The sequence below is a fragment of the Chiloscyllium plagiosum genome, chromosome 1, assembly GCF_004010195.1.
Source record: "Chiloscyllium plagiosum isolate BGI_BamShark_2017 chromosome 1, ASM401019v2, whole genome shotgun sequence".
In the NCBI taxonomy this organism is placed as follows: Eukaryota; Metazoa; Chordata; class Chondrichthyes; order Orectolobiformes; family Hemiscylliidae; genus Chiloscyllium; species Chiloscyllium plagiosum.
The window spans coordinates 121,149,877-121,167,124 of record NC_057710.1 but is presented as its reverse complement, the minus strand read 5'-3'; the positions used below and the strand labels follow the sequence as shown (position 1 = coordinate 121,167,124).

Below are 17,248 nucleotides of genomic sequence, written 5' to 3'. Positions count from 1 at the left end.
GAGGAACGGCTGAGGATGCTGGGATTGTATTCATTGGAGTTTAGAAGATTAAGGGGAGATCTAATAGAAACTTACAAGATAATACATGGCTTGGAAAGGGTGGACGATAGGAAATTGTTTCTGTTAGGGGAGGAGATTAGTACCCATGGACACAGCCTTAGAATTAGAGGGGATAAATTCAGAACAGAAATGTGGAGACATTTCTTCAGCCAGAGAGTGGTGGGCCTGTGGAATTCATTGCCGCAGAGTGCAGTGGAGGCCGGGACGCTAAATGTCTTCAAGGCAGAGATTGATAAATTCTTGATGTCACAAGGAATTAAGGGCTGCGGGGAGAATGTGGGTAAGTGGAGTTGAAATGCCCATCAGCCATGATTGAATGGCGGAGTGGACTCGATGGGCCAAATGGCCTTACTTCCACTCCTTTGTCTTATGGCCTTATGGAAAGCATTTGCATATTTGGTTGCACAATGGAGGTCTGCAGTTTTAGCTGATCCTCTAGATGGGTATCCGTCATTTGTGACCTTAAGGGCGTCTTGATTTTGGTTAAGTAGGAGAATGTAGATTCGCAGCAATAAGTGGTTGAAAAGTGGTGCCAGTCAAGCGGGGAAGATAACGTACTTTCTAGAGTTGCATTATAACTAAATCATGAGCATATGGGGTGTCGAAATAGCCGTTATGACTTACCAATTTTCTAATTGTCTGTGAGGATTATTTCGTTGAATTTTCTTTTACTCTCTGGTATTTTACATACATTCATTTTAAGATTAAAATAAAAATAATAAAGAACGACAAAACATATTAATAAAAAATAAAAGATTTGTTCTGCAAAATTTGGATTCATTCAAAAGGCCACACACAGTGGCCAAGAAGGCCGCATGTGGCCTTAAGGTGAAACTGTGTATCATTCTTGAAGTGGTTTTCAGAAGAAACCCGTCAAGTGTATGGAGATGTTGTTCCCACTGCTTCCCCTGACGATAGGATTCTAACTGAAGCAGCTGAAAGGAGTAGCGGCTATTATAACTCCTTGGAATTTTGCTAATGCCATGCTGCTGACTCAAAGGTCTGGGCCAGCCTTGGCAACAGGTTGCATCATGGTTGTGAAACCAGCTCAAGATATGCCTCTATCTGTTTTGGCACTGGCAGAGCTTGCCAATCTGGCTGGGATTCCTACACTGAAAACAACAAATGCTGGAGGTTGCAGAGGGTCAGACAGCATCCATGGAAAGACAGTAAACTGACGTTTCGAGTCGAGATGACTCTTCATCAGAGCTGGGGTTTTCAATGTAATCTTATTTTCCAAGACCAAAATGCCTGCTGTATGAGAGGTGCTTTGTACAGATTCTCTTCTCACTGCAATCTGTTTTACTGGTTCCACAGCTACTAGAAAGATCCTTCTATGTCAGGCATCTGACACTGTGACGAAAATTTCAATGAAATCGGGTGGACAGGCTCCATTCATTGTTTTCGAGAGTGCTGCTGTGGATCGAGCTATTGCTGGTGCCATGGCCTCCAAGTTCTGAAACTCTGGACAAACGTGGTGCAGGAGGGAATCTACGATATTTTTATTGAGAAGATGGTGAAGGCCATGCAGAGAGATTTGCTTGTTGGAAATGGATTTGACGAGGGGACTACACAAGTTTGCTTTATCATGAAAGTGCAGTACAAAAGGTGGAAAGTCAGATAAGTGATGCAGTGTCTTATGGTGCTAGTATCATGACTGGGGGAAAGCAACATATTTCTGGAGCAAAAGCCTTTGAACCAACTCTTCTTTCTAAAGTCACACCATAAATGCATTGTGCACAGGAAGAAACATCTGGGCCTTTGGCACCAGTTCTCAAATTTTGGACTGAGGAAGAAGCTGTAACTGTAACTAATGCTGCTAATGTGGGTCTGCTTGGTTGCTTTTACTCAAGAGATCATGCTCAGACCTGGCGGGTTGCAGAACAGTTAGAAGTTGGCATCTTTGTTATAAATGAAAGTCAGTTATTTATCCCGAGGCACTATCCCAGTGCAGTTAAACAGTCTGACCTCGGGAGAAAAGGCTCAAAATATGGTGTTGATGATTCTTTGTAAATCAATTATGTATGTTTTGAAATCTAAAAGTCTTGCCAAACCATGTCAATCACTGTTGTTAGTCTCTGAACTTACTTGGAAATCAAGCAAATTACTGCTGAAATGTTTACATTCTCTTAAACAATAATGGTATTATTGGCACTTCTAGATTGAAGGACATTCTTAGCATTTACTGATCATGGTCACATGATACCATGTTATAGTCCACAGATTTATTTGCAATCACATGATTTTGGAGTTCTGCTCCTTCCTCAGGTCATAGAGTCACAGAGATGTATGACTCTTCAGTCCAACTCATCCATGCTGACCAGATATCCTAAATTAATCTCATCCCATTTGCCAGCACTTGGCCCGTGTCCCTCGAAACCCTTCCTATTCATAGTTGCTTTTTAAATGTACTAATTGTACCAGCCTCCACCGCTTCCTCTGGCAGCTCATTCCATACACACACCACCCTTTGCGTGAAAAGGTTGCCCTTGAGGCCCCTTTTAAGTCTTTCCCCTCTCACCCTAAACCTACATCCTCTACTTCTGGACTACCCCACCCCAGGGAATGAACCTTCTCTATTTGCCCTATCCATGGCCCTCATGATTTTATAAACCTCTGTAAGGTAACCCCTCAGCCCCTGGCACTCCAAGGAAAACAGACCCAGCCTATGCAGCCTGTCCCTATCACTCAAATCCTTCAACCCTGACAACATCCATGTAAATCTTTTGTGAACTCCTTCAAGTTTCACAACGTCCCTCCGAAAGCAGGGAGATCAGAATGGCACACAATATTCCAAAAATGGCCTAACCAATGTCCTGTACAGCTGCACCATGATGTCCCAACTCCTATACTCAATATTTTGACCAATAAAGGCAAGCAGACCAAACGTGTTCTCCACTATCCTATTTACCTGCAACTCTACTTTCAAGGAACAGTGAACCTGCATTCCAAGGTCTCTTTGTTCAGCAACACTTCCTAGATCCTTACCTTAAGTGTATAAGTCCTGCTAAGATTTGCTTTCCCAAAATGCAGCACTTTGCATTTATCTAAATTAAACTCAGTCTGCCATTCAGCCATTGGCCCATCTGATCAAGATCCTGTTGCAATCTGAGGTAACCTTCTTCGCTGTCCACTACACCTCCAATTTTGGTGTCATCTGCAAACTTACTAACTATACCTCCTATGTTCATATCCAAATCATTTATATAAATGACAAAAAGTAGTGGACCCAGTACTAATCCTTGTGGCACACCATTGCTCACAGGCTTACAGTCTGAAAGGCAACTCTCCATCACCACCCTTGTCTTCTACCTTTGAGCCAGTTCTATATACAAATGGCTACTTCTCCCTGTATTTCTTGTGAGATCTCACCTTGCTAACCAGTCTCCCATGGGGAACCTTGTCAAACGCCTTACTGAAGTCCATATAGATCACGTCTACCGCTCTGCCCTCATCAATCCTCTTTGTTCCTTCTTTAAGAAACTCAATCAAGTTTGTGAGACATGATTGCCCATGCACAAAGCCATGTTGACTATCCCTAATCAGTCCTTGCCTTTCCAAATACATGTACATTCTATCCCTCAGGATTTCCTCCAACAACTTGCCCACCACCAACGTCAGGCTCACCGGCCGATAGTCCTCTGGCTTGTCTTTACCATCTTCCTTAAATAGTGGCACTACGTTACCCAAACTCCAGTCTTCCAGCACCTCACCTGTGACTATTGATGATACAAATATCTCAGCAAGGGGCCTAACAATCACTTTGCTAGCTTCCCACAGAGTTCTAGGGTACACCTGATCAGGTCCTAGGAATTTATCCACTTTTATGCATTTCAAATCATCCACCACTTCTTCCTCTGCATTATGGACATTTTTAAGATGTCACCATCTATTTCCCTACATTCTATATCTTCCATGTTCTTCTCCACAGTAAGCCCTGATGCAAAATACTCATTTGGTGTTTCCCCCATCTCCTGCTGCTCCCCACAAACGCTGCCTTGCTGATCTTTGAGGGGCCCTACTCTCCCTAGTTACCCTTTGGTCCTTAATGTATTTGTAAAAATCCTTTGGATTCTCCTTAACCCTATTTGCCAAAGCTATCTCATGTCCCCTTTTTGCCCTCCTGATTTCTCTCTTAGGTATACTTTTACTACCTTTATACACTTCTAATGATTCACTCGATCTGTCCTGTCTATACTTAACATATGCTTCCTTCATTTTCTTAACCAAATCCTCAATTTCTTTAGTCATCCAGTATTCCCTCCACCTACCAGCCTTTCCTTTCACCCTAACAGGAATATACTTTCTCTGGACTCTCGTTATCTCATTTCTGAAGGCTTCCCATTTTTCAGCCGTCCCTTTAACTGTGAACATCTGCCCACAATCAGCTTTTGAACGTTCTTCCCTAATACCATCAAAATTAGCCCCTCTCCAATTTAGAACATCAACTGTTAGATCTGGTCTAACTTTTTCCATCACTATTTTAAAACTAATAGAATTATGGTTGCTGGCCCCAAAGTGCTCCCCCATTGACACCTCAGTCACCTGCCCAGCCTTATCTCCCAAGAGTGGGTCAAGCTATAGTAGGTACATCCACATACTGAATTAGAATTTTTTTTTGTATACACTTAATAAATTCCTCTCCATCTAAACCCTTAACACTATGGCAGTCCCAGTCTATATTTGGAAAGTTAAAACTCCGTACCATAACCACCCTATTATTCTTACAGATAACTGAGGGCTCCTTAAAAAAATTGTTTCTCAATTTCCCACTGACTATTAGGAGATCTATAAATACAATCCCAATAAGGTGATCATCCCTTTCTTATTTCTACCCAAATAACTTCACTGGATGTATTTCCAGGAATATCCTCCCTCAGCACAACTTATCAAAAATACCACTTGCACTCCTCTCTTGCCTCCCTTTCTATCCTTCCTGTAGCATTTGTATCCTGGAACATTAAGCTGCCAGTCCTGCCCATCCCTGAGCCATGTTTCTGTAATTGCTATGATATCCCAGTCCCATGTCCATAACCATGCCTGAGTTCATCTGCCTTCTCTGTTAGGCCCCTTGCATTGAAATAAATGCAGTTTAATTTATTAGTCCTACCTTGTCCCTGCCTGCCCTGACTGTTTGACTCACATCTGTTCTCAACTGTACCAGTCTCAGATTGATCTCTTTCCTCACTATCTCCCTGGGTCCAACTCCCCGACCTGACGAGTTGAAATTCTCCCGAGCAGCTCTAGCAAATCTCCCTGCCAGTATATTATTCCCCTTCCAGTTCATCTTTACTGATCATATACGTGAACTGAGAGGAAAAGCTACTGCTGTTGAATTAGAGTTATAGAGTTTATGTAAAAAAAACAAAGGGGCAGTGCAATAGCTCACTGTGCCAAGGACCCAGATTCAATTCCATCCTCGGGTGCCTGTCTGTGTGGAGGTTGCAATTTTCCCTACATCTGTATGGGTTTCCTCCAGATGCACCAGTTTTCTCCTCCAGTCCAAAAGATATGTGCAGTTTAGGTAAATTGCCCATAGTGTGTAGGCTATTTGGATTAACCATGCAAAATGCAGGTTTATAAGGTAGAGGGGTGAGTCTTTTTGGGATGATCTTTGGACTGTCAGTGTGGACTTGATGGGCTGAATGGCCTGCTTCCTCACTGTAGGTATTGTACGAATTGCAGCAAGACATCCCTGTTCTGTGTTCAAACTATCTCGCAATAAAGGCTAACACACCATTTGCATTCTTTACTGCTAGCATGTTTTGAGAAGATTTGTAGCTCAGATTGAGGTTCTGGATGTAGGTTTGCTCACTGAGCTGGAAGGTTCATTTTCAGATGTTCTATCACCATACTTCAGTGAGCCTCCAGATGAAGCACTGCTGATGTTTCCTGCTTTCTATTTATATGTTTGGGGTTCCTTGGGTTGGTGATGTCATTTCCTGTGGCGATATAGTTTCCTGTTCTTTTTCTCAAGGGGTTGGTAAATGGGGTCCAAGTCAATGGGTTCCGGTTGGAATGCTATGCTTTTAGGAATTCTTGTGCGTGTCTCTATTTGGCTTGTTCTAGGATGGATGTGTTGTCCCAGTCAAAGTGGTGTTCTTCCTTACCTGTATGTAAGGATACTAGTGATAGAGGGTCATGTTTTGTGACTAGTTGATGTTCTGCATCCTGGGGACTAGTTTTCTGCCTGTTTGTTACAGTTCTCGCACAGTATTTTGTAAATGACATTGGTTTTGCTTGTTTGTATAGGGTCTTTCAAGTTCATTAGCTGCTGTTTTAGTGTGTTGGTGGGTTTGTGGGCTACCATGATGCCAAGGGGTCTGAGTAGTCTGGCAGTCATTTCCAAGATGTCTTTGATGTAGTGGAGAATGGCTAGGGTTATGGACGTGTTTTATCTGCTTATTTGGGTTTGTTGCTGACAAATCAACAAACACATTGACTTGGACCCCATTTACCACCTTCTGAGAAAAGGAACAGGAAACAACATCACAGGAAATTACATCACCAACCCAAGGAAAGCCAAACATATAAATAGAAAGCAGGAAACACCAGCAGTACTTCGTCTGGAGGCTCACTGAAAATGTTACCAAGTATGGTGATAGAACGTCTGAAAATGAACTTCCAGTTCAGCGAGCAAACCTACATCCAGATTCTTTCCTACTATTACATCTGCAGGCTTAATTGTAGTGGCAGATGTACAAGGACACCCAGGTGTTGTGACACCTCTCCTCCCAATCTATCACCATTCAGATAATCAACTTTCCTAAATTTGCTACCAAAGTAAATACATTTATCCACATTATACTTCATCTGCCATACATTTGTCTACTCACTCAATTTGTCCAAATCATACCAAAACATCTCTGCCTGCTCCTCACAGTTCACCCTCCCCACCAGCTTTGTGTCATCAGCAAACATGGAGTTATTACATTTAATTCCCTCATCTAAATCATTAATATAGATGATGAATATATATTGAGATCCAAGCACCAATCTCTGCAGTACTCCATTGGTCACTGCCTGCGACTCAGAAAATAATTCATTTATTCCTAGTCCTTGTTTCTTGTCTGCCAGCTAATTCTCTATCTTTGTTAGTGCACTACCCCAATCCTATGTGCTTTAATTTTACAATGCAGGCTCAGAGTTTCTTAAAAGTGGTGTCCCAGGTAGACAGGATAGTGAAGAAGGCATTTGGTATGCTTGCTTTCATTGGTCGGTGCATTGTGTAAAGGAATAGGGAGGTCATGTTCTGGTTGTACAGAATATTGGTAAGGCAATTATTGGAATACTGCATGCAATTCTGGTCTCCTTGCTATAGGAAGGATGTTGTGAAACTTGAAAGAGTTCAGAAAAGATTTACATACATGTTGTCAAGGTTACAGAATTTGAGCTATAGGTTTATAAAATCATGGATAGGGTGAATAGACAAAATCTTTTCCCTGGCATGGGGAGTGGGGTAGGATTTAAAAGAGACCTAAGAGGAAACTTTTTCATGCAGTGGGTGGTACGTGTATGGAATGATCTGCCAGAGGAAATGGTGGAAGCTGGTACAATCACCATATCTGGCTAGGTCTATGAATAGGAAGGATTTAGAGGGATATCAGCCAAATGCTGGCAAATGGAACTAGATTTATATAGGATATCTGGTCAGCATGAATGAGTTGGACTGAAGGGTCTGTTTCTGTGCTGTTTATCATTATGACTCTATAAATGACCATTGACTTTGGGGAGAAAGGAGGAGTACACACCATGATCTACCTTAATGGAGCTGAGATGGAGAGCGTCAAGTTCCCAGGAATGACGATAACCAATAATCTGTCCTGGACTTCCCACATTTTTGTAATACAGAAGAAGACAAAACAATGCCTCTTATTCCTCAGGAAGCTTAGGAAATTTGGTACATCTATAAGGACCCTCACTAACGTATACAGATGCACCATAGAAAGCATTCTATCTGGATGCATAACAGCTTGTTGTTGCAACTGCTCTGCCCTGGATTGTAAGAAACTACAGAAAGTTGTATGCATAGCCCAGACCACCATAGAAGCCAACCTCCCATCCATGGACTCCATGTACACTTCCTGTTGATGCAGAAAGGCTGCCAACATCATTAAACACCCCTCCCGTCCCAGTAATACTTTCTTCCAGAGAGAAAATGAAGACTGCACATGCTAGAGGTCAGAGTTGAAAAGTGTGGAAAAGCAGTCAGGCAGCATCCGCGGAGTAGGAAGGTCGACGTTTATGGCATAAGCCCTTCATCAGGGAACCCTTTTTGGCAAATACTCTCCTCCAAACTCCTCCATCACACAGAAGATGCAGAAGCTTGAACACTTACACACACCAACAGGTTCAAGAACAGCCTCTTCACTGCTGTTATTAAACTGCTGAATGGACTTTCTAATTTCAATCTAATCTTTACCTTGCTCAGTGCACCTCCTGTGCAGAGGTAACCTTGTTTGCCTCTCTCTGTTTAAGCACCCTTTGATCTGTAGGTCCTCGTTTGTTATTGCTCATCTGACTGTATTGCTCATAAAACCAAACTTTTTGTTGTACTTAGCTACACGTGACAACAATAAGGCCATAAGACATAGGAGCGGAAGTAAGGCCATTCGGCCCATCGAGTCCACTCCGCCATTCAATCATGGCTGATGGGCATTTCAACTCCACTTACCCGCATTCTCCCCGTAGCCCTTAATTCCTTGTGACATCAAGAATTTATCAATTTCTGCCTTGAAGACATTTAGTGTCCCAGCCTCCACTGCACTCAGTGGCAATGAATTCCACAGGCCCAACACTCTCTGGCTGAAGAAATGTCTCCTCATTTCTGTTCTGAATTTATCCCCTCTAATTCTAAGGGTCCACGGGTCCTAGACTCCTCGCCTAACGGAAACAATTTCCTAGCGTCCACCCTTTCCAAGCCATGTATTATCTTGTAAGTTTCTATTAGATCTCCCCTTAATCTTCTAAACTCCAATGAATACAATCCCAGGATCCTCAGCCGTTCCTCGTATGTTAGACCTGCCATTCCAGGGATCATCCGTGTGAATCTACGCTAGACATACTCCAGTGCCAGTATGTCCTTCCTGAGGTGTGGGGACCAAAACTGGACACAGTACTCCAAATGGGGCCTAACCAGAGCTTTATAAAGTCTCAGTAGCACAACAGTGCTTTTATATTCCAACCCCCTTGAAATAAATGACAACATTGCATTACAGTACTCCAAATGGGGCCTAACCAGAGCTTTATAAAGTCTCAGTAGCACAACAGTGCTTTTATATTCCAACCCTCTGGAGATAAATGACAACATTGCACTCGCTTTCTTAATCACGGACTCAACCTGCATGTTTACTTTTAAAGAATCCTCGACTAGCACTCCCAGATCCCTCTGTACTTTGGCTTTACGAATTTTCTCACCGTTTAGAAAGTAATCCATGCTTCTATTCTTTTTACCAAAGCGCAAGACCTCGCATTTGCTCACATTGAATTCCATCAGCCAATAAATCAAAATCAAATTGCAACATTTGCAATTGTGCGTCAGCCGGGGAATTTTGGAATGGAAACAAAATACTACGGATGTGCCCGGCGTCTGAAATGGAAAGAGGAAACATTAGGGAAACTCAGCGGGTCGGCTCGGACAGGCAACGGGGTGAACGTTTCGCGTTCTTCGGAACTGATTTCGAAATGTTCGCTTTCGGCCCGGCAGTTTCTGATCTTCGGCGGTGGCCGTAGCTGGTGTTCGGAACGCTGGGAGCGCCGGGGTTCCGGGGAGAGGGCCGCGTGGTGTGGTGTGTGTGTGTGAGAGAGAATCGAACGTCTCTATTGTCGGTGGAACCATGTCCGCGAGAAATAACAATAGGTTGCCTAGTAACTTACCGCAGCTGCAGAACCTGATTAAGAGGGACCCGAGTTCTTACACAGAGGAGGTGAGTGAGCGAGCTTCTCTCCATCACGGTACAAAGTGCATTGCAAAACCTGCCCTTTTCCACTCACCCCAGATGGCAGACCCCCACCCCACAGCTGCACAAACTTACACATGCTTGGCCCTCCATCAAGCAGGTGTTCTTCAAAGTTACCAGTTAATTTTTTTTTTGAGGACATTTTAGGACTCAATGTTATAATTTCCCAAGAAGTTATATTCTCTCCCCCCGCCACCGTTGCAAACCGACTTAAATCAGTGCCCCGTGCCTCTCGTCCTCAGTATCACAAGGTTCGGAATTGAAATCCCACTTCAGGATTTGAGCAAATAAGTGTAAGGCTGTTTGCTGCCAATGTGATTTACTGGGAGGCGTGCAGCACAGTCCCGGTAGCTGAGATGTTAAACTGCCTGCTCGCGTGTGTGTGTGTGAGTGAGTGAAAGATCCTGTGCTTTGAGTAAAGGTAGCGAAGATCTTCCCGGTGTCCTGGAATTATCGATCTCCCGGTGTACGTCGTAAAAAAACCCAGATGATCTGGCATGCTGTTTGTGGGAGTTGGCTGCGTGCTGCTTTATTTTATCGTGGGACGTGGGCATCGCAGGCTGGCCAACACTTATTGCCCATCCCTAATTGGTGGGGCTAAGTTGCTGTCTTGACTCGCTGCAGTCTACATGCTTGACCCACAATGCCATTAGAGAGTGAATTCCAGGAACTTTGAGCCAGCAACAGTGAAGGAATGGTGCCACTCAGGTGGGCTTCTTTTGTCCTGAGTAGTGTCAATCTTCTTGAAGAGTGTTGCTGGAGCTCCACCTATTCAGGCAAGTAGGGAGTATTTCATCACACTCCTGATTTGAGCCTTTTAGAAGATGGTATTGGGGAGTCAAGAAGTAAGTTTACTCATCACAGTATTAGTGTTCTTGTCGTCGCTATTTTTATGTGGCGAGCCCAGTTGAGTTTCTGGTCAGTGGTAACCCCAAGGATGTTGATAGACTGTTTCAATACCCGAATAAATAGCGCTGAACATTGTGCACTTATCGGCAAACATCCCCACCTGTGAGATTATGATAGAGGGAAGGTCAGTGATGAAGCAGCTGAAGTTGGTTGGACTAGGCCACTATACTGAGGAACTCCACAGATATCTTGGAGTTAACATGACTGACTGCCAACAACCAAACCATCTTCCTACAATATGACTCCAACCAGCAGAGAGTTTGCCCCTGATACCCATTGATTCTAGTTTTGCTGGAGCTCCTTGATGCCAGACTTGGTCAAACATGTCCATGTTGTCAAAGGTGGTCACTTTCACTTCACTGTCTGGAATTCAGCTCTTTTGTCACTGTTTGAACCAGGCAGGGCTCTAATGAGGGCAGGAGTTGAGTGACCCTAACAGAATCCAAATTGGTAGGACTGCCAATGATACCTTCCATCACTTTACTGACGATCGAGGGTAGACTGACAGGGCAGTAATTTGCCAGATTAGATTTGACCTACCTTTTGTGTTTTAGGACATACCTGGGACATTTTCACATTGTTGGTTGGATGCCAGTGTTGTAATGGAGGAGCAGCATTTTCTGTAGCACACATCATACTGAATCATTGCTACTGAATCATAGAATAGAATCCCTACATTGCGGAAGCAGGCCATTTGGCCCATCCCGTACCAACCCTCTCACCCAGGCCCATCCCATATACCTGTAACTGTGCATGCCCCATGACTATCTCACTTAGCCTGGACATTCCTGGACACTGGATCAGTGGTGCTGGAAGAGCACAGCAATTCAGGCAGCATCCGAGGACAGGCAAAATCGACGTTTCGGGCAAAAGCCCTTCATTATTCCTGATGAAGGGCTTTTGCCCGAAACGTCGATTTTGCCTGTCCTCGGATGCTGCCTGAATTGCTGTGCTCTTCCAGCACCACTGATCCAGAATCTGGTTTCCAGCATCTGCAGTCATTGTTTTTACCTCGTTTATTCCTGGACACTGATCAATTTAGCTTGACCAATTCACCTCACTTGCACATCTTTGGACTGTGGGAGGAAACCACTGCAATGGGCAGAAATCCATGGGGAGAATGTGTAAACTCCACAGACATTTGCCCACGGCTGGAATTGAACCCAGGTCCCTGGAGCTGTGAGGCAGCAGTGCTAACCACATCTTGTCAGGGCCTTTGCACTATCCTGTATCTCCAACCATTCTTTGATATCCCATAGTCTTCAGCCAAATCAATTCACTCTGTCTGTGATGCTGGGGACCATTGGGGAAGGCCAAATGGACAGCCCACCTGGCACTTCTGGTTGAAGATTGCTGCAAATGCTTCATCTTTAACTTTTATGCTGAAGAGTTGGACTCTTTCTTCATTAAAGTTGGAAGTATTTGTGGATCCTCCTCCTCCAGTAAGTTATTTAATTGTCTACTATTCATGACTGGATGTGGCAGAACTGCATAGCTTAAATTTGATCCTTTGGTTGTGGGATTACTTAGCTCTGTCTATCACTTACTGCATATGCTGTTTAGCATGTGAGTAGTCCTGTTTGGTAGCTTCACCAGGTTGACATCTCATTTTCAGGTATTACTGGTGTTGCTGCTAGCATGTTGTTCTGCACACTCCACTGAACCAGGGTTGATCCCCTGGTTTGATGGTAATGGTTGAGTGGGGGATATACTTTACCATAGTGACGGCACTTTAAGAAGTAATTGATTGGCTGTAAATACTTACAGATATTTGATAATCATGGGAAATGCAATACAACAAATAGAAGGTTTTATGCCCACCTCAGTGCCAAAAGGACTGCATTCAAGTTCCACCTGCTTCATCTCTGAACGGGTTAATTAAAAACTGTAAACATAAGTTTGTTCTCTCCTTTTTCCGTGAATTGCTAACTGCTGTTAAGATGGGAGGTGTTGCATTTTGATAAGACAATTCAGGGCAGGATGTATACACTTAATGGTAGGGTCCTGGGAATGTTGCTGAACAAATAGGAATCAATGCTATTTGTTCAGCAACTTTTGTTTGTCATTTATATAAATAATTTAGATGAGAATATAGAAAGCATGGTTGGTCAGTTTGTGGATGACACTAAAATTGGTGATATAGTGGACAACGAAGAAGGTTCTCTAAGATTACAAAGAGATATTGATCAATGGGTTGAGGGGTTGAACAGTGCCAAATGGAGTTTAATTTTGATTAATGTGATGTGTTGCATTTTGGTAAAACAAACAAAGACAAGACTTAGACAATTAAAAGTAGGGCCTTGGGCAGTGTTGTAGAACAAAGAATTAGGGGTTCAGGTACTTAATTCTTTGAAGTTTGTATCACATATAGAGAGGCTGGTTCATGAGGCATTTAGCATGCTTGCCTTCATTGCTAAGACCTTTGAGTATAAGAGTTGGTACATGATATTGAGGTTGTACAGGACATTGGTGAGGTTTCTTCTGGACTACTGTGTCCAGTTCAAGTCTACCCCTTGTCGGAGAGATATTACTGAGGGTTCAGAAGAGATTTACAGGATGTTTCTGGAAATGAAAGGCTTGAGTTTGTAAGGAGAGGCTAAATCGGCTGGGAAATCTTTCTTTGGAACATAGAGAGGTTCATAAAATAATGAGGGCTATAGATAAGCTGAATGGCATGTGTCTTTTCCCTAGGGTGGGGGGATTTCAGGACGAGGGGACACATTTTTAAGGTGAGATTAAAAAGATTTTAAAAAGACACGAGGGGCACTTTTTTTTCACAGTGGTCCATGTGTGGAATGAGCTTCCAGATGCAGTGGTGGATGTGGGTGCAGATACAAGGTTTAAAAGCATTAAGTACATGAAATGTTTGGAGAGATATGGGCCAAGCGCAGGCAGGTGGGATTAGTTTAGGTTGGGATTATGGTCGGCATGTACTCGTTGGACCGAAATGAAGTACCTATTCGAGACGGCTCAGGGAATCCCTAATGGACTTGACCTGTAAGCGTCTCTTGGTTCATCCTGAAGATCATACTCTGTGGTAGTCTGGAATATAAAACTTTTACAGATAGTTTAGTTTAAATTATTATCTTTATTTACTAATGGCATCAATATTACACTATAACATAGATACCTACAAGCCAGGCTTGAGCTAAGGTTTTACAACCATTAGCAGAGAAGTGGCGCCATCTCTTACCCCTAAGAGCTCTCTCAGGCTCCTGCCCTTATTGCTGCAAACAAGCTGTCTTTATACCGAAATTGGTACTGACATTACAAAAACACCACGTGTCCTTAATCAGATAAGCAGCGATAAAATGACAAAAGTTTGTAGAGGAAGAGAAACTAATTGCCAGGTCTGAGTATACTTGACTAATTAAGCTACATACATATCAAATTGAGAAACCCTGATCAAGCCAGGCCAAATGGCCAATTGCTTTAGCTAGATAAGCTTCCTTTTAACAGTACATCATAATGAGAGCCTAGTTGAAATTATGTGGAAAAGGTCATGAGGTAACCTCGCTAAACTAACATGCCCAGTATCATTGTCCTACAAATGGCTTTTTAAAAATCATCTTAGATTCCCAAAATGCAAATTTAAGTTCATAACATTCCCGGATCTCAAGCAAATCAACAAATGTACACTCAAATCAGACCACAAAGATTCTGGATCAGTGGTGCTGGAAGACCACAGCAATTCAGGCAACATCCAACGAGCAGCGAAATTGACGTTTCAGGCAAAAGCCCTTCATCAGGAATAAAGGCAGTGAGCCTGAAGCATGGAGAGATAAGCTAGGGGAAGGTGGGGGTGGGGAGAGAGTACCACAAAGAGTTAACTTTTCCACCAGCTTCCATCCTGTCTGTCTCTCGTTCTCTCTGTGTCCCTTCAACCCTTAAGTCAGTGAATGTAACTTACAGAAGAATGTTTTCAATCTCACACACACACACAGAATCATACAGTCATATCTTTTCGTCCAACCCGTCCATGCCGACCAGATATCCCAACCCAATCTAGTTCCACCTGCCAGCACCCGACCCATCTCCCTCCAAACCTTTCCTATTCAAAAACCCATCCAAATGCCTCTTAAATGTTGCAATTGTATCAGCCTCCACCACTTCCTCTGGCAGCTCATTCCATACACGTACCACCCTCTGCGTGAAAAAGTTGCCCCTTAGGTCTCTTTTATATCTTTCCCCTCTTAGCCTAAACCTATGCTCTCCAGTTCTGGACACCCTGACCCCAGGGAAAAGACTTTGCTTATTTACCCTATCCATGCCCCTCTTAATATTGTAAACCTCCATAAGGTCATCCCTCAGCCTCCGACGCACCAGGGAAAACAGCCCCAGCCTGTTTCTGCCTCTCCCTGTACCTCAAATCCTCCAACCCTGGCAACATCCTTGTAAATCTTTTCTGAAGCCTTTCAAGTTTCACATCTTTCTGATAGGAAGAAGACCAGAATTGCATGCAATATTCTAACAGTGGCCTAACCAATATCCTGTACAGCCACAACATGACCTCCCATCTCCTGTACTCCATAATCTGACCAATAAAGGAAAGCATACCAAACGCTGCCTTCACTATCCTATCTACCTGCAACTCCACTTTCAAGGAACTATGAACTTGCACTCCAAGGTCTCTTTGTTCAGCAACGCTCCCTAGGACCTTACCATTAAGTGTATAAGTCCTGATAAGATTTGCTTTCCCAAAATGCAGCACCTCACATTTATCTGAATTAATCTCCGTCTGCCACTTCTCAGCCCATTGGCCCATCTGGTCCAGATCCTGTTGTAATCTGGGGTAACCCTCTTTGCTGTCCACTACATCTCCAATCACCCTCTGTCTTCTACCTTTGAGCCAGTTCTGTATCCAAATGGCTAATTCTCCCTGTATTCCATGAGATCTAACCTTGCTAATCAGTCTCCCATGGGGAACCTTGTTGAACGCCTTACTGAAGTCCATATAGATCACATCTACCACTCTGCCCTCATGAATCCTCTTTGTTACTTCCTCAAAAAACTCAATCACGTTTGTGTGACATGATTTCCCATGCTTAAAACCATGTTGACTATCCTGAATCAGTCCTTGCCTTTCTAAATACATGTACATCCTGGCCCTCAGAATTCCCTCCAACAACTTGCCCACCACCGAGGTCAGGCTCACTGGTCTATAGTTCCCTGGCTTGTCCTTACTACCCTTCTTATACAGTGGCAGCACGTTTGCCAACCTCAAGTCTTCCCGCACCTCACCTGTGACTATCATGAATACAAATATCTCAGCAAGATGCCCAGCAATCACTTCTCTAGCTTCCCACAGAGTTCTAGGGTACACCTGATCAGGTCCTGGGGATTTATCCACCTTTACCCATTTCAAGACATCCAGCACTTCCTCCTCTGTAATCTGGACATTTTGCAAGATGTCACCATCTATTTCCCTACAGTCTATATCTTCCATATCCTTTTCCACAGTAAATACTGATGCAAATTACGCATTTAGTATCTCCCCCATTTTCTGTGACTCCACACACAGGCCGCTTTGCTGATCTTTGAGTGGCCCTATTATCTCTCCTTTTGTCCTTAATGTATTTGTAAAAACTCTTTGGATTCTCCTTAATTCTATTTGCCAAAGCTATCTCATGTCCCCTTTTTGCTGTCCTGATTTCCCTCTTAAGTATACTCCTACTTCCTTTATACTCTTCTAAGGATTCACTTGATCTATCCTGTCTGTACCGTACATATGTAGTTGTGGTTCTGTTCGCCAAGCTGGGAATTTGTGTTGCAGACGTTTCATCCCCTGTCTAGGTGACATCCTCAGTGCTTGGGAGCCTCCTGTGAAGCGATTCTGTGATCTTTCCTCCGGCATTTGTAACGGTTTAAATCTGCCGCTTCCGGTTGTCAGTTCCAGCTGTCCGCTGCAGTGGTCGGTATATTGGGTCCAGGTCGATGTCCTTATTGATTGAATCTGTGGATGAGTGCCATGCCTCTAGGAATTCCCTGGCTGTTCTCTGCTTGGCTTGTCCTATAATAGTAGTGTTGTCCCAGTCGAATTCATGTTGCTTGTCATCTGCGTGTGTGGCTACTAAGGATAGCCGGTCGTGTCGTTTCGTGGCTAGTTGGTGTTCATGGATGCGGATCGTTAGCTGTCTTCCTGTTTGTCCTATGTAGTGTTTTATGCAGTCCTTGCATGGGATTTTGTACACTACATTTGTTTTGCTCATGCTGGGTATCGGATCCTTCGTTCTGGTGAGTTGTTGTCTGAGAGTGGCAGTTGGTTTGTGTGCTGTTATGAGTCCTAGTGGTCGCAGTAGTTTGGCTGTCAGTTCGGAAAT

At 43.5% G+C, this 17,248-nt stretch overlaps 2 protein-coding genes and 1 pseudogene across 3 annotated transcripts in view; 2 read left to right on the top strand and 1 right to left on the bottom strand.

The window, feature by feature from the left end:
- LOC122555038 overlaps window positions 1–2,100 on the top strand; it is a 4,377-nt pseudogene extending 2,277 nt beyond the window's left edge.
- Window positions 1–10,167, bottom strand: part of LOC122552778 (flavin reductase (NADPH)-like) — a 32,510-nt gene extending 22,343 nt beyond the window's left edge. Inside the window, exon 1 of one of the 2 annotated variants that reach the window (XM_043695702.1) lies at window positions 10,095–10,167. The gene's annotated coding sequence lies outside the window, so the exon portion shown is untranslated. The remainder of the gene's footprint in view (window positions 1–10,094) is intronic. The other variant, XM_043695719.1, reaches the window with a different exon arrangement.
- The window catches only part of sdad1 (SDA1 domain containing 1), a 66,186-nt gene continuing 58,725 nt past the window's right edge, over window positions 9,788–17,248 (top strand). The window contains exon 1 of the mRNA XM_043695696.1: window positions 9,788–9,986. Within this exon, the coding sequence (XP_043551631.1) occupies window positions 9,897–9,986 (90 nt within the window). The 5' untranslated portion in view covers window positions 9,788–9,896. The remainder of the gene's footprint in view (window positions 9,987–17,248) is intronic.